The 17435-nt window shown below is 39.1% G+C and overlaps 1 protein-coding gene across 8 annotated transcripts in view; it reads left to right on the plus strand.

Annotated features, from left to right (window-relative positions):
* The window catches only part of LOC149321477 (serine/threonine-protein kinase WNK2-like), a 155823-nt gene that overhangs the window by 79875 nt on the left and 58513 nt on the right, over positions 1–17435 (plus strand). For all 8 annotated transcript variants that reach the window (XR_016281050.1, XM_089522956.1, XM_089522947.1 and 5 more), the window contains exons 12-19: positions 4607–5161; positions 8338–8643; positions 11153–11202; positions 14638–14803; positions 14876–14992; positions 16035–16202; positions 16379–16424; positions 17095–17211. Coding sequence is in view for 7 of the 8 variants with exons in the window: in XM_089522956.1 (XP_089379082.1) it covers positions 4607–5161; positions 8338–8643; positions 11153–11202; positions 14638–14803; positions 14876–14992; positions 16035–16202; positions 16379–16424; positions 17095–17211 (1525 nt within the window). In the remaining variant the exon portion in view is untranslated. The remainder of the gene's footprint in view (positions 1–4606; positions 5162–8337; positions 8644–11152; positions 11203–14637; positions 14804–14875; positions 14993–16034; positions 16203–16378; positions 16425–17094; positions 17212–17435) is intronic.

The raw sequence follows: 17435 nt of genomic DNA on the forward strand, positions 1-17435 counted from the left end.
TTTTCATTTCATTTGTTTAATTGTTTTCTTAGTTTAGTATGCGAGTTTCACTTCCCCTACTAAGAGAAGAAATGCAGATTCTTTTCATTCTAGTAGTAGAAAAGTTCTATCTGAACTATCCTGCAGGAAAGAAAGTACCTGTGCTCTGTTTCAGACTGTGCCAAAACAGGGCTGGGGTGAATGCTGGTGGCTGAATGAAGAAAACAACAAATGTTTGATGAGGACAAGGTCTTTGCACATCACTTTATGTTTATGTTGCTTATTACCTATATTAACACTGAAAGCATATGAATCCCTAAGCAAGCAAGTCTTTTTGAATTAAATGAAACGTACTCCCAGGTAAATGTGTATAAAATTCCAATGTCAGGTTCACAATCTCCAACATTTGATAGCTCAAAACTAAGACATATGTGGCTAAGCAACATCAGAGTGTGATCAAGATTGCAACAGGTATTAATGAAGAAAAACACACAAGCTCAGAGAGATTGCCACAGTTTGTGTTTGCCCAAATCTACTGGAAAGGGCAAGATTTCACTCTTCCTATCCTCTTCCCCTACTGAGTTAATGGATCACAAGTAACCTCTGTACTTTAAACTCAGTTTGCAGCAAACTGAAGTAAGCTGAAGACAAAGAGGGAAAGTGGGTGGAGGAGACAGAAAGCAGGATATTTTAAAAGCAACTCAAAACGTGGGACGATGGATGGTTAAACAGGATGTCCCTTCTGAAGCAAGACACTTGGAGAATATACAGTCTCCATATTAACAGATGATAGTGCCCTAAGTTGCATTCAAATGCATTTTCTTCTTACATATTAATAAATTCTGTTCTAAAAGTGACCCACTAACTATGCTTTACAAAGGAGAAAGTAGATACTTATTTTTTAAGCATTTTGTCAGCTTTTTTTTCCAGCCATGTCCGGGGCGTAGCATTTACATGACGCATACCCCAAGTGTGGCTAGAAACTGTGCCAAGGCCACATCTTTTACAAAGAACTGAGCCAAAAAGTAGTGGTAAAATACTGCCCTTTTTGCTGGCCAGGTTCAAAACCATGGCAGCAGCCAGGATCAGGGCCAGGCACATTTGGTTGCTGCAGCCCTGGCGCAGATCGTGATGTAGCAGCCGCAGCCTGATTTATCAGGCCTATCTGTTTTAACTTAAGGTCTCAAAGGTGCTACACAGTGTTTCCCAAACTTTGATCCTCCTGGCATTTTGGACTTCAACTCCCAGAAGCCCTAGCTAGTTTGGCCAACAATCAAAAATTCTGGGAGTTGAAGTCCAAAACATCTGGAGGACCAAAGGTTTGGAAAACCCTTTGCCTACTGATCCAGATGAATACAGCTAATTTTGAATTCCAACAATGAAGCAATCTACCTGTACTGGTATGTTTAAATAAAGTACTAGCAATTAAAATTCAGGTGTTAGCAGGACTGGTAGCAGCAAACCACTCACCATTATTTGTTAACTCAAATTTCAATAAAAATGAGATCCAGAAAAAGGAAGAATGCAGAGCACAACAACAGGAACAAACCATTCAGGCAAATATGTTTCAAAGCGCCTTTACGTTCCAGTCCTTTAGCGATATACATGAATTAAATTACATTTGTTTTTCTTGAACAATTCAGTTTAAATGTTGGACTAAACACCAGTATTTTTTAAAAAATTAAAATACTTAATAGCTGGTAGCAATCACAAAACAGGAGACAATATAACAGTAAGAATAACAGTGTGAACAGCCTGAACCAGAAAAATAACAAGAAAAACGTATTTTTAAAAAACCCACTGTTATCTCCCGCTTTCTCAAGTCCTATTAGCCCCAAATTAGGCGATAGCATATATAAAAAACAATGTTTTTCAAAATAAAATTGTCCAATTCTTTTTTATCTTCTTTTTGGTTTTCTTTCTGATATCTTCTCTGTTTTAGATTATTCATCTTTATAACTTTGTAACTTCTCGGTACTTGCAGTGGTACATTTTGGATTTTTCGCAGATGAGTTGTTTATATCTTAATTTCCTGTGTTGTCACCTCACTAAAGTCTCCTCTTAGCAACTGAGTCCTCTCCTGAGATCTCAGGATAGTTCATGTTGCTCACTGGTGCTGCTCACTTTCAGAGATATATTGCTTAACTGCAAGTGATTGGCTGTTGAGAAATAAAATAATGAAAGATACTGGGAAGGGAGATGGAAACTGAGCTGGCAGTAACAAGATAGAGAATGCAACAAGGGCTTTGACAAGCTGAATGTCTATTGTAGAGCCTGAAGCATTCAACAGGGAAGTTTGTGTAGGATTAGAAAAACCTTATTGTCTAAAAGCAACCATAAGTGATAAGATAAGAGGAAATATGTAATTTTTGCATGGTTATATAGGATATAGCCTTATTCCATAGGGGGATCATGTCTTTATTGAGTAATCCAAGAAGAATGCAAGATTTTTTTAAAGAGCTGTTAAAACAAATTATATCCCAGAATTTGCTTCATAACGAATGTATGCATTAAATGAGACTATGAGTTTCCAAAAAGTCAAGTTGTTTAATGCTGAGAATTCCTATGCACGTCAATTTGCATGTCTGTAATAAGTGTGATTGCCTTCCACAGTACCACAGAAGCTACCTGGTGGTGCAGAAGCATTTGCATTAAATGAAGGTTTTCTGAAAATTCTTTAATTCTGGATTGTTAGGAATATCTGTCTGCCTTTCCCCACACCCATCATCTCCAAACTGAAACTGCATCTACACTGCACAATTAATGCAGTTTGACACCTCTTTGCCTGCCATGGTTCAATGCTATGGAAATTTGGGATTTGTAGTTTTGAGAGCTATTTAGCCTTCCCTGTAAAGAGAGCTCTGGGGTCTTGCCAAACTATGGCCCAATACAGATGGGCCTTTTAGCATGTAAGGAATACGTGCTAGGGTTGCCTCGGGGCATCGCTTACAGATACCCTGCAACCCTAGCACGTATTCTGTACGTCAAAATGGCGGCGCCTGTACAGATGGGCACTGCCATTTTGATGCAATAAACGCTTAGCATCCTCACGTCGCGACACCATTGTAACATCGTGAGTGCACCACTGGCGCACTGTGGTGCAAGGAAGCCGTGCGGTTTGTCCGCTGCAGCTTCCTCGCACAGCAAAACAAGGCACGGGCAGACCACCCTTTTTGGGCAGTCTGTACCCCGCCTATAAATTCCAAGATTCCACAGTATTTAGCCATGTCAGTTAATGTGGTATCAAACTTCATTAATACTGCATTGTAGATGCAGTCTGAGTACAGGTACTCTGTCATTTGATTATTATTAGCTTTATTTATAAAGCGCCATAAATCTACATGGCGCTGTACAAAACCAAGTAAAATCAAGAATATAAAAGCCTGCCTATGGCATACAGTCTAAAAGTTAAAGCAACAAATTAAAAACATCATATACAACAAGTTAGAACAGCAATATCCACTATTGAGTCAAGCATCTGAACAACCAGGACACAATCACAGACTCCCTGGGAACGCTTCCCTAAACAATATGGTCTTTAACTCAGTTTGAAGCTGGTTAGAGACATGTTGAGTCGTGGTTGTAAGAGAAGGAGGTTCCAGGAGTGAGGGGCAGCAAGCGAGAAGGGACGAATCTGGGAAGGGGCAGTGGAAATCCTGGGCTGGGACAGGAGACCTTGGCTACCAGAACAGAGGGAACGAGTGGGGATGTAGGGAGAAAGTAGTTTGGAGAGATTGGGAGGGGCCAGCCCATGGAGGGCTTTAAAGGTGAGCAGGAGAAGCTTGTACTGAATGCAGAAGGGAAAGGGGAGCCAGTGAAGGGATGACAACAGAGGGGAGACATGGTCATACTGGTGAGTGAGTGAGATAATACGAGCAGCTAAGTGCTGAACAGAAATCAGTGGGTGGAGATGAGAGAGAGGAAGCCCTGCCAAGAGAAGATTGTAGTAGTCGAGTCGAGAGACCACTAGGGCATGGACCAAATTCTTTTGAGAACTTAAAGCACCATACACTTTCTGTGAATGGTTCTAGTAGAAATGTACACTTTATAGACCTGGTACCAATGTTGTGTGAAATATCACCCCTATTTCCAGTCTGAGAAATACTGATCAATTTGTGGGAAACACTTAGCTGCATGTAGTTTTTGTTTGCTTGTTTTAAAAAATAGTGTTGGCTTGACTTAGCAGCAATTTGCAACCACAGCACTTTCGATGTAGACAAAATGCTTGTTTTCTTTCACTTCAGTTAAAAGAGTAACACTGGCTAGGCATACAAATTCCGATGATGTTCATGAGAAGCCCATGCATCAGGATGAGTTTCTGTAATGTATGTATAAACATCTATTTATGTCTGTAACGCAGATACATACCAGGAGTGGCTATTGACAGACAACTGCATGAGGAGTACATTTCCTTTCCCATTGTTTTGGGCTGCTCTAATTGATAGGCAACTGCTTTGAAGTCTTGTTCTGTGTTTGTTCTAGAACAATGTCACTTGCTGTTCCTATAGACTCATGAAAATGGGTGGAGGTCACTATTCAGTATAATTGTATTAGAAAGGTAAATGGATTAACTTAGTGCCATCCGGGAACACTCTTGCAATTCATGTAATGTTATATTTTTTTTCAGATTCCTCAATTTCCTGTCATTCCTGCAGTTACTCCTCTGGCAGGACTTGACAGCCATCCTCCAAACCTGTCTGACATACCTGCTGCAAATGTGCCCCCTATACCTCCTCCTTCTCAGTATTTTCCTCCAGCTGTGATCTTACCAAGCCTCCCTGTGAACCCTGCTCTGCCACTGACATCAACTTCCCCTGCCCTACCCATGCAAGCAGTCAACCTTCCTCATACTACTGTGGCTTCCTTGGTCTTACCCTGCCAAACAATTGTGCCAAATATGTCGGCTGCTCCAATACCATTACTTGCTGTGGCTCCATCGGGAGTACCAGCTTTGCCAACACATCATGCGGTAGCGCAGCTCTCCCAGCAGCAAATGTACCAGGCTACCCTCCAGCAGATAATTCAGAATGAAGTTCTTTCCTCTCCCCATCACACTCAGAACATGCAAGCAGTTTCACAACAGCAGCAGCAGCAGCAGCTGCCTCCACTTCCACAGTCACTTCAACCAAGCATAATTCATTCTTCAGAACAGACTATGTCTGCATCTGGGGCTGGTAACCAGGTAATCTGTTTGACAATGGGTTTTCTTGGCACTAGAACATAGGAGTATTGCTCCAAATCATGGTTCTCTAGTTTGTTCTTTTATCAAACAAACAAACTATCAAACAAATTGAGGGATATTTTTCTCCTTGTTTTAATTAAAAATATTTTCCCAGAGAGTTACAAAAGTAAGGTTGTTATTAAAAGTCATAGGACAGAGTGAATAGAATAATTGCAGGTGAATTTAGTATAGTCACAGAATGAAAGTATATGTAAGCATATATGTAAAGTACCTTAACTACTAATTCATAGCCCAGAAACAGTTTGACAAGTTACTGTTTTGGACCGTGACTCCAGAACAGCTAATGGCTAATGGCAGGAGGGTTCTGAGAGTTTTCATTCAAAATGATAACATTCTCATGGTTTGTTTGGGAGAGCCATTTCCTTCCTACAGTGAAGAAAGACTTGCATTTGTAATTGATAGCACAATTGTAATAGATTACAATAAAGTGCAATAATACAAATACAATTCAAGATAGATAGGTTGATGATATATAGTATAGTGGCTTCCAGTATGTTATTGCACACAGAGGAGTATCAAGATAATTCTTCAACATTAAAACATACTACCTGTGTGTATATCCTCCCTGTGGAATAAATCTTCTTGAACTGAGGAGGTTTATTTCTGAGTAGATATGGATAGTATTATCCTGTTAGTGTATGCTTGTAACACAGACTTGTCTTTAAACAAGAGGGAACAATAATTTCAGAAATACTTTTTGAGGATATTTATATAAGAAATATCTTCATTGTTACAGCTGCAGATTTTTTAGGATGGGTGGGAAAAAACATGAGACATTCAATAAATGTCAGTATTTGTAAAATGAAGATGAATAAGAATTCCTAATCTTAAAAGATATTATTACATATAGAGATACTGCAGAGAAAAGTTAAGTAATATAAGTAATGAGTACTGTATAAGTTGAGCATTAAGGGGTTTATATCAAATATGAAAGCTGTTTATGAATGGCTTACTAAGAATTTATTTTGTTTAATAAGAAACCATTGCATTTTATGTCATCCATCCACCTTCTTAAAATCCATAACATTCCATTTCAATCTGTTCTTCTGTACTTTCAGCTTTACTGTATCTAAATTTCTGTCTTTGGCCATATATTTGGTACATCAATATTGTTTGTGAAGAATGTATATGCATCTGAATACCAGGCAGCCTCCATTGCACCAATGGTGATATCCCCATTGGTTTCCACAGTAGTTGTTCCATGTCCTGTAGCTCTTTAAGCATGTCACATATGTTATACTGATAAAGCTGTATCAGTTTTGACTCAGATTCATGACTTTTCAAAAAATACTTGTGGTACATTATAAGCAGCCTTGACCAGAAAGTATTTAAAAACATGTATTGGCCTTTTAAGCTTTGCCAGGGGAGGATGGAGAGAAAAGGGGCATCACAGCATGCCTCTGTTCCAATTATGGCTGTTACTAGTTTCTCTTTTCATATATAAATTATTTTTGCTTTATTTTTGCATTATTAAACTTATTCTAATGCTTTAAATGGATCAAAAATATTTGATCTTCCTCATCTTTCCACAGTATATGGAAATAGAGAAACAGCTGGACTTTCCTGCTGACACAATCTTCACATGGAAGTTTTTTATTTTCACCCAATTGTATTGTGTTATTAAGCATTAATTAACATGGCTCAATTTATTTTATAAATTATTTTAAAATTATTTTTTGCAAAGAATGCAGCCTATTTTTGTCATAGCTGAGATGCAATGTATGCTCTCACACAGAGAGAGAGCATTGTAAAACACATACAAACATTCATTATATGGCAGTTTATTAGTACTAAAAGTGTTTTTTTCTTTGTCTTCTGTGCTTTCCCTTGCTGCTGCTGTCTCCTCTGTCTGTCTGTCTGTCTGTGTGTCTTCTGTATCCCATCCCTGATTCAGTTTCCCCTTCAGGTAAAGCTTGATTCTGTAATTTTGGTTTCATACACCATGGGGGAAACCTGCATAATGATGTGCCCATGCTTTGTGCTGTTTCAGAAAACATCCTTTTATCCTTTTAATAGATATGTAATCATAGGTTGTTTGATGTACACATCTGAAAAGGATTTGCAGTACAATCTCGGTGCTTCCTCTTAAAGCACAAAGATGGTTGTGGTTGGTTATGTAACTGCGTAGCTTTCAATTGTATGTAGCCTTCATGCCTTATTTTCATGGCAAAGTAAATGAAATCAATTCAAATCACCCTCCTCATATTTACAAAATTGCCAACAATAGAACTATGTCTTGCAACTTCAAGAATTTGTTTTGGTTTCAAGCTACACTTGTTCATCAAGTGTTCCACAGCTGGTCACCAATACATGTTCTGCTAACATTGTTCATGTAGCATTGGGTCTCTGTCCCGATCATACATTTGAAGTGGTCTTCAGGTGGATAGCACTTTATAGAAAAGCCTGAATCCACAGTGCAAGCAATGAATGAATGTGTGATATCTACCTTTCTTACATTGTTTGTTTAAAAAAATCTCATATCCAACTTGTCAACCCTGTTCACAGAAATAATCAGTGGAAGTGTGATAATTTGAAATGCAACTACTTTTAGCCCCTTTTTTAGGATAACCAGGTATCACTGTTGTAATCGTCTCCTTATTTTGGCAAAAACAAGTCTCTGTAGCAAAGGGTAAGAAACATTTTACCAGATATGAGGTTTATGTAAGTGGAAAATACAGATCTCCATTATGGATAACTGGTAGGCACAAATTTGCTATATGTCTTGTGATTTACACCACAGCAGTAACTAGCTTTTTACAGTGGTGTGGAAATGTTTAGACACCAGAATTGAATTGTTCCACATGAGCAGCTGGCTGTGGTGAGCAGTTTCCACTTGGGTTGCATTTCATCACCCATGGCATCATTGTTTGTGTTAATGGCCCTTCCTTCCTTCCTTCCTTCCTTCCTTCCTTCCTTCCTTCCTTCGATCCATCCATCTGTCCATCCATTCATCTGTCCTTCCTTCCTAAAAACAAGACACTATCCTGTTTCATTACAGAGTAATGTAAGCATTTTATTAACCAAGATTTAATTTTGATAATACAGGATTAGGTAAGTGAATGATTAGTATTCTAGATGGGAGACTGTAATAACAGGTGTCTGCTGTATCAAAACAGATAACTGGACACCCACAATATGCTGTGGATATTGGAACCCAGATTCCTGCATTGCCAGTGCAACCTTCTGCAGTTATATCACCACCTTTGCAATTGCAGCCTGAAGCATTGCCCCCTTGCATCGTTCCTGAAGGTCTTTCACAGAGCATAATGACTGCAGCTAACATGGCAATGCCAATAGATCATGGTCTGCCTGTGCAGTCTACTACTTATCTGCAAACTCAGCCAGATAATCATCAGCCTCTAGGTCAGCAGGTGCCACCTGCAGCCCCAGTTGTCCCACAGGCAACAGAATCTTCTCAAGAGGTATTACATATTTCTTACTGTTACGTATTCCTTAGTAATGAATGTTTGGTGTTGTTAAGTATGAACAAATTAATTGATGCACTCAGAAAAGTTATTTTCCTGTTATATTTCATTAAGATTTAATGTCACTCTTTGGAAATCACTCCAATTTTGTTACTCTTCATACATTTAACTGAGGAGCTTCCTGTCATGCACATTGTATAGTTTCCTGTCATACATATTGTATAATTCCTTCACTCAGTTTCCTCTATTAAAATGCCACAGTTATAATACACAAGTACTTAAAGAGTAAGCTTTTGTAAGTCTCTGAACAGAACTGCCATCGAAGGTATCATCAAAGGCATCAGACTTTCCTGTACCAGTTGCCAGCACTTGATACTTTTTATTTGAAAGAATAGCTACAATGTCTAGAAATTTGTTTTTTGTTTTGTTTTGTTTTTTAAAAGTCTGGCCAAAAGACAGTTTGAGCTGCTGGCACAAAGATTTCTGAAAGAAATCAACTATTCAAATCATTGAATAGTGCTTCCAGTGCTTCCGTGGACTCAGTTATACTGGATCAGTTTGAGTCTGTTAGTACCGAGGATGTGGACAGGATCCTCGGCAGCGTTAGGAAGACGACCTGCTCTCTCGATCCCTGTCCTTCATGGCTGGCAGTTCAAGGGGGAATGGCGACAACAGGAATGCTGTGTCGCATCATTAATACATCATTCAGGGAGGGCCTTTTTCCATCGAATTTAAAAACAGCCATTGTAAAACCTTTATTAAAGAAGCCCTCCCTTGACCCCCTAATTCGAAACAATTATCGGCCTGTGTCACTGCTGCCATTTTTAGGGAAGGTGATCGAGAGGGCGGTTGCCTCCCAGCTGCAGAGGGTCTTGGAGGATACGGATTATCTGGACCCATTTCAAACCGGCTTCTGGGCGGGCTATGGGGTTGAGACTGCCATAGTTGCCTTAGTCGATGATCTCCGTCTGGGCATGGACAGGGGTAGCGTGTCCCTGTTAGTGCTCTTGGACATCTCTGCGGCCTTCGATACCATCGACCATGGTATCCTTCTGGATCACCTGGGGGAGTTGGGTATCGGGGGCACTGCTCTGCAGTGGTTCCGTTCCTACCTCTCGGGTAGATTCCAGATGGTGGAGCTGGGGGACTGTCGCTCCGATAAGAGGGCCCTTACATCTGGGGTCCCTCAGGGAGCGATCTTGTCCCCTATGCTATTTAACATTTACATGAAGCCGCTGGGAGAGATCATCCGGAGACACGGGGCGCGGTGTTATCAGTACGCTGATGACACCCAAATAGTCTTCTCTGTGTCTCCAACTGCTGCAGTGACTAGGGATGGCATCTCTCCGCTCAATGCCTGTCTGGAGTCGGTAATGGGCTGGATGAGGGAAAACAGACTCAGCCTGAATCCAGAGAAAACGGAAGTGCTTGTGATAGGTTCTCCTGGTCCTGGGAAGGAGGTTTGTCCACCTGTCCTGAACGGGGTCACGCTCCCCGTAAAGGACTCAGTTCGCAGTTTGGGGGTGCTCGTTGACTCGTCGCTTCACCTGATCCCTCAGGTGGATGCGACAGTTAGGAGCACTTGTTATCAGCTTCGGCTGATACGCCAGCTGCGTCCCTACCTCGACCGGGGGGACCTTGAAACAGTGGTGCATGCACTGGTAACCTCTCGACTCGATTTCTGTAATGCGCTCTACATGGGGCAACCCTTGTACCAAGCTCGGAAGCTGCAGTTGGTTCAAAATATGGCCGCTAGGCTGGTCACTGGTAGTTCCAGGGCCAGCCACATAACACCGATACTGAAAGATCTGCATTGGCTGCCAATTCGCTTCCGGGCCCAATACAAGGTGTTGGTTGTTACCTATAAAGCCCTAAATGGCTTGGGCCCAGAGTACTTGGAGGACTGCGTCTCCCCATACAATCCGCCCCGCACACTCAGGTCAGGGGGAAAAAATCTTTTGAGCCTTCCCAAGACAAAATTTGTACTAACGGCGCAAAGGGCATTCTCTGTGGCAGCCCCGCAATCTTGGAACACTCTCCCTGAGGAGCTCCGCTTAGCTCCCTCCCTGGAGTCGTTCAAGAAGAACCTGAAGACTCATTTACTCTGTCAAGCCTTCCCTCACATGTCCTGACTGCTTTTCCCCTATGTACTGTGTGTTGTATTGTATTGGATTTTTTAGATTGATTAGTAATTTTTAATTGATTCTATGTGGATTTTAATGATGTATAGTTACGCTGGTTTTATTTGGGGTGTTTTTCATTGTGAAGTTGTTTTCTTTTAATCTGTATTGTATTGCACTTGTATTGCCTGTAAACCGCCGTGATCGTGGGAACGGCGGTATAGAAATAAAATTTCAATCAATCAATCAATCAATTGGGAATTATGGACGCTCAACCATGGTTGGAGTTGTGCTTGTGGTACATGAAAAAATGTGTTTATTTTGCACACATATACAAATTAGCAACATATCTGCAGATAAATGATTTCCACCTCTTTATGTTATAGGAGCCTGCAGTACTAGAGAAGCAGCAATCACTGTCACAGAGCTGCGAAAGGTATTCCTGCCTAAAATTCCTACCAAGCACAGGGGATCTGGAACATTTTCTAGGCTGAGCATTAAGTTCATATGGGATAGCAATTATATTTCTTAGACATTGCTCTGTGTAAACTGAAAGTATAATGGGGAATATGCCCAGCACTGCCTGGTGGCTGTGTTCTGTATGAGATTTGGATCACAACGAGCAAATTGTGTTTCAGTTCTCCATTATTGATCTCCAGAATACCATTTTAAAAGAAACCCTCAAGTGCCTCCAAACCATTTTGCTAACATGCTACAAAATGCAGAGCATCTGGATATATTGTAGGTAGTGTAAATCCTGTGGAAAAGAGGGTGAAAGTGAAAGCACTGAGTTGCTATTGTCGGTCCGTACATATACTAAAAAGAAAATGGGAGGTCTTTTAGGTTACAGTAATAAATTAACTTCGTAAAGAGCAACTGGTTTGTAGTGTGACTTGAATGACTTCTGTGAGCTTCAAGCATGGATGAAATTTCAAACATAACATCTTAACATTTTATTGTAAATATCTTAAGACCATTTTAAAAAGAAAATACTTGTCCATTACAAAAGCCAATAGTGGGGCAATGTATTCATTGTTGTTACCTGCTTTCGCATTGATCTTGACCCATCGTGACCCTATGGATGAGACATTTCCAGGCCCCTCTGTCCTCTACTGCTCTGCCCAGCTCCTGCAAACTCATATTTGTGGTCTCTTTAATAAAGTCCTTTATTGTCTTTTCCAGTGATTCATGCCTTCTCATGATGTGTCCAAAGTAAGACAGTCTAAGTCTTGTCATCTTAGTTTCTAGAGATATTTCTGGCCTGCTCTGCTCTAGGACCCATTTGTTTGTCCTTTTGGCTCTCCATGGAATCCTCAGCACTCTTCTCCAGCACAACATCTCAAAAGAGTTGATGTTCCTCTTATCTTTTTTTCTTGACTGTCCAGCTCTCATATCCATACATGGTAATAGGGAATACAATGGCTTGTATGATTCTGACCTTTGTGCTGAGTTGTATGTCTTTGCATTTTAGGATAATTTCTAGTTCTTTCATAGCTACCCTCCCCATTCTTAATCTTGTTCTGATTTCCTGGTGGCAGTCCCTGTTCCAATCAATGTTTGATCCCAGATATGAGAACTATTTTACTATTTCTATTTCCTCATTTTCTAGTTTGAATGTGTGTAAGTTCTTTGTGGTCATTATTTTTGTTTTCTTTATGTTCAACTGTAAGCCTGCCTTTGTAGTTTCTTGTTGATCTTCTTTAGTAGTTGTTCCAGGTCTGTGAGGTTCTTTGCTAGTATTATAGTGTCGTCATCATATCTCAGATTGTTGATATTTCTTCCTCCTATTTTCACTCCTCCCTCTTCCATGTCCAAGCCTACTTTCCTTACAATATGTTCAACATATAAGTTGAATAGGTAGGGTGATAGGATGCAGTCTTGTCTGATTCCTTTGTCAATTGGGAACCATTCTGTTTCTCCATGTTCTGTCCTGACAGTAGCCTCTTGTCCTGAGTATAGATTTCTCATTAGGATTATTAGATGTGTTGGCACTCCCATGTCTTTTAAGGGTGTTCCAAAGTGTTTCATAATCTATGCAGTCAAACGCCAAAGCGTTTGACTGCATAGATTATATATTCTATAAAGCACGTGCTGATTTTCTTTTGGAACTCCCTGCTATGCTCCAATAGCCATTGTATATTTGCAATGTGATCCCTGGTGCCTCTTCCTTTCCTGAATCCTGCTTGGACCTCTGGGATTTCTCTCTCCATGTATAGTTGGAGTCTGTGTTGCAGAATTTTGAGCATGATTTTGCTTGCGTGGGAGATTAGTGATAGTGTCCTATAATTGCTACAATCTCTTATGTCTCCTTTTTGTGGATAGGGGTGTATATTGATCATTTCCAATCTGTTGGCCATTGTTTTGTTTTGCATATCTGTTGACATATGTTGGTTAGCTCTAGAGTTGGCTCTGTCAATGTGGATTGCAACAGTTCTATTGGAATATCTTTTGTTCCAGGAGTCTTGTTTTTTGCCATTTCCTTTATTGCAGTTTCCAGCTCAGTTTTTAGAATTTGGGGTTCATCTTCATATGGCTCTTTGTTCTTTGTGTCCTTCATGATGTCATCTCTTTTATATAACTCTTCTGTGTATTTCATCCACCGTCTTTTTGTTCCTTCCTGGTTTTGAATTACGTTGTTTTTATTGTCATAGAGCATCTTGGTCCTTGGTTTGAACTTTCACTTGATTACTCGAATCTTGTGAAATAGGTCTCTCATTCTTCCCTTTTTGTCATTGTCTTCTATTTCTCTACATTTGTCATTGTTGTAATTTTCCTTATCTTTGCTGACTAGCTGTTGTACTATTGCATTCATGATTCTTAGTTTATTCCTATCTACTTTTTATTTTCTCTTCTTTCCTTTATTGCTTGTAGCATTTTATCTGTCATCCATGGTTTTTTCACTTTCTTTTTGTCTGTTGGAAGTGTCTTTATGGATTCTTCTTTTATTATGTCCCTGGCTTCAGACCAAAGCTCTTCTGGTTCTCGATCTATTATTCTTAGCACTGCAAATCTGTTCCTTAGATTGTCAATGAATTATGTGGAAATGTTGTTTAATTCATACAGTATTTTAGTATGATGACTGGATTTGTTCTCTTCTTGAGTTTTACTTTTATTTTTGAAATGAGTAGTTCATGATCTGTGCGACAATCAGCATCTGGTCTAGTCTTGGCCACCAGGGTGAAGCTTTGCCATCCTTTACTTCCAATTATGTAATCTATTTGTTTTTTGTGTTGGCCATCTGGTGATGCCCATGTGTATAACCTTTTCTCTGGTTGTATAAAAAATGAGTTTGCAATGAATAAGTTGTTGGCTTCACAAAAATCTATTAGACACTCACCTGCTTTGTTCCTTTTGCCTAGTCAAAATTTTTCATTCTTATTTACTTTGGCAATACCTTTACACAGAAGCAAATGTGGTAGCTTCTATATTTTTGTGGCATCTGTGTAGGTCCTAATAAAGGTTCCTCCCTCACTCAGTGTAACCTCAAAGTAATAAGCCCCAATGGATGCTGACTGTACCAATGGAGAGAGGTTCCACACTGTTATGGAGTGGGCAACTGCTTCTTGTTGAAATCGCTTTCACATGATAGACATTGGTAGAGGCATTGCCTCCTTTCCATCACCCCCTTATGATTTTTAGCTGATGTCACCAGCTGCCACTGGCCTCAACATTTTATAGCTATTGTAAACTTTTCCTTTTTGATAATAATGGCTTTTGGCACAACCAAATCCTTGTCATGCTGAGAAAAATATGCTTTCGGGTTTGCTTGCATTAATGCATGGGTGGGAATTATGCAGCACTCTGGATGTTATTTGACTGCTGGATTTCCCTTCTTTTAATTCCTATGCCTTTTCTACTCCATACTGCAAAGCTATATGAGTCCTGATCTTGCTTCTGGAAAAGAGATGAGTGACAGCTTTGAAGGTACAAGTGGAAGTGGAAAACAAGAAGGAAAATCTTCAAAGAAACATAAGAAGTCAACACGTACTCGTTCTCGTCAGGAGAAATCTAACAGGCCCAAACTGACAATTTTAAATGTAAGTTAGTTACCTTTGTTGAGGATTTATTTATATGTTTGATAGTGAAATAATTACTGGATCTTTTTATAGGTATGCAACACAGGGGATAAGATGGTGGAATGTCAGCTGGAAACACACAATCACAAAATGGTTACATTTAAGTTTGATTTAGATGGAGATGCTCCAGAAGAAATTGCTACTTACATGGTAAGATCCTTCTTGGCTTGGAACTTTTGGAATATCACTGAAACTTTAGTCAATCTTGTTTATACATCACAGTCATTCTTGTACAGTTAGAAGAAATATATTTGAGGTCATTTGGATATAATGATTTGTAGAGCTGGAAAATTTCTGTTCAACATTCTGTTTCTGACTTTGCTTTTAGTCTGTGGGTAGCGTAACAAAGCTAAAGAGGTTTCTTGACTCCTTGTGAATGAAACACTACTTCTGTTTTGTCTTTATTTAGGAATCAGATAATGTGAGGTAGGCAGAATAATTTTGATCCTTTAAATTTGCCACTGACATGTAATTTCTGTATCCAGAATTTGCTTCTGAGGCATACAGTACATAGACTTGCTGTTGAATCGGTTCAGAAAAGTTAATATCTCTCCCTATTGTTCTGATAATAGATTCAAAACAAGGGCAACTTGAAAGTTCCTAATGATATATCAGCTAGTGCTTGTAGTTTTTGCATATCCATTTGATGTAGTAAAGCATTAATTTACTGCTAAATCAAGATAAACCAGGCCTGCAGCAAATGGGCCAAAAGCAGCAGCTTCCAGCCATGGTGTGTATATGACACATGTCCTTGGAGTGGCCAGAACTTGCTCTGAGGCCACTTAACATGACCTAAAGTAAGCAGCAAAAAATCGCTCTTGCTGGTGGTTCATTTGGTATATCATGGCAGCAGCCTGCTTTGAGAGTGAGCCATGAGGTCGCCATGGTCCCAGGCTGATTGGAGCCTGATCATGGCTGGAACGGCTAAAGGCTGCTCCTAGCCATGGGTTTGCTTCGTCCCTGTTCTCTAATTTCTCTATTGTTTTCATCAGAAATATTTAGAATAGAAAGATTAATTTTGATCAAATCCAAACCATAAGCTACAGCACAGATACACTCTTTTTGGTAGATGTAAATGTCCTTGGCACTGTATATTTCTTTTTTAAAAAGGAACAAACAGCACAGTTAATTGGATAATCTATTGACTAAGCATAGACTGCAATTATTAAAATATTTTTGTGCATTCATATAGGTAGAAAATGAATTTATATTGCCTACTGAGAAAGAGATATTTATTGAGCAACTAAAAGAAATAATTGACAAAGCAGAAGATATGCTTAGTGAAGATACAGAAGGAGAAAGAAGTTCTGATCAGGGTGCAAGCCCTCAACAAGATACTTACAGGATGGAAATCAACGAGGTATTTTCTTATTAATAAACAGTGGTGCATGATGACATTATAGCTTACTTTAATTAGCACAAAAATAAAAGTTTAAACACTATGTATGTAATTTTTGTTAAGTTGATTGCAAACACAAATATTTCTAAGATAAATGCCTGTAGAATACTAATTGTCTTTTTAAAAATTTCAAACAGGACAATCGGCAATCCCAAGCAAGAATGCCAGTGTATCAACAGAATGGTAAAAATGTTTCTGTTAATATGCATATGTGTACATGTGTCATCCCAAAATGATGAAGTCATTCATTACCTATATTGAATATCAACACTTACCTATTTTGAGATCATATCAACCTGACCAATAGTTGGAGTATGAAACATGCCTCAACAGCTGAGGTTTAATTAGAGTCACAGTGTTTACAGGCTTCCAGTTTAAAATAAATTACCAATTGATAATTAAGACTAATGGAAATGAATGTGGTTGGTGGTTTTTACCATTTCAGATTATCTTTGTTCCTTACTCTTCTTTAGTCTAGTAAATCAGTTAAAAGGTTCATAACAGCATATATCATAAATCAGTGTTTACAGTGGGCTAATTATTGAATTTAGCCCCATATGTTTGTTTTTGGAAATGAAATATGTGAAGAATTATTTTAAAATAGTATATAAATTGAAGTCTTTTCTTTAAAAATTATGATTTGGCTGCAAGTGTAACACTATCTGTTTTAATTTTCACTGGATCAATTAACTTTGTGGCGGCATCTTCTTTAAAAGTGGTAGTTCTGAAATATTATTACTGTACTACCACAACACTAGTAGTGGTGGTACTAGTAATTGTTGTTATGAGCTAAATAATGCCCACTTCTTGCCTTTGAGAGGTATACAGACTGAATAGCCTTCTTTCTGATTAGTTCTCCATACAGGGAAGCGTTGGTTTATCATTTGTCCTGTTGTGGAAAATCCAGCTGCTGAAGCCCCAGAATTCTCTTCATCCATTCCACAGACTTCAAAACAAGCTGAAGCCCCAGGTACATTTTTTTATTTATTTCAGGGATTTATATCCTGCCTTTCTCCCTCAAGGTGGGTTACTATAATTTAAAAGGATAGAGCTAAAACATTAATTACAAAAGTTAAAAAATAATTAAGTATTACTTATATTAAAACATGTTAAAACAGCATAATTGAAACCAGTACATGCAAATGTTACAAATTTAACTCTGTGCATCTAGACATTTGCCTTCAGAGTACCTTC

The sequence above is a fragment of the Sceloporus occidentalis genome, unplaced genomic scaffold (assembly GCF_023333645.1).
Source record: "Sceloporus occidentalis isolate IW3139 unplaced genomic scaffold, rSceOcc1.0.p SCAF_1, whole genome shotgun sequence".
Lineage (NCBI taxonomy): Eukaryota > Metazoa > Chordata > Lepidosauria > Squamata > Phrynosomatidae > Sceloporus > Sceloporus occidentalis.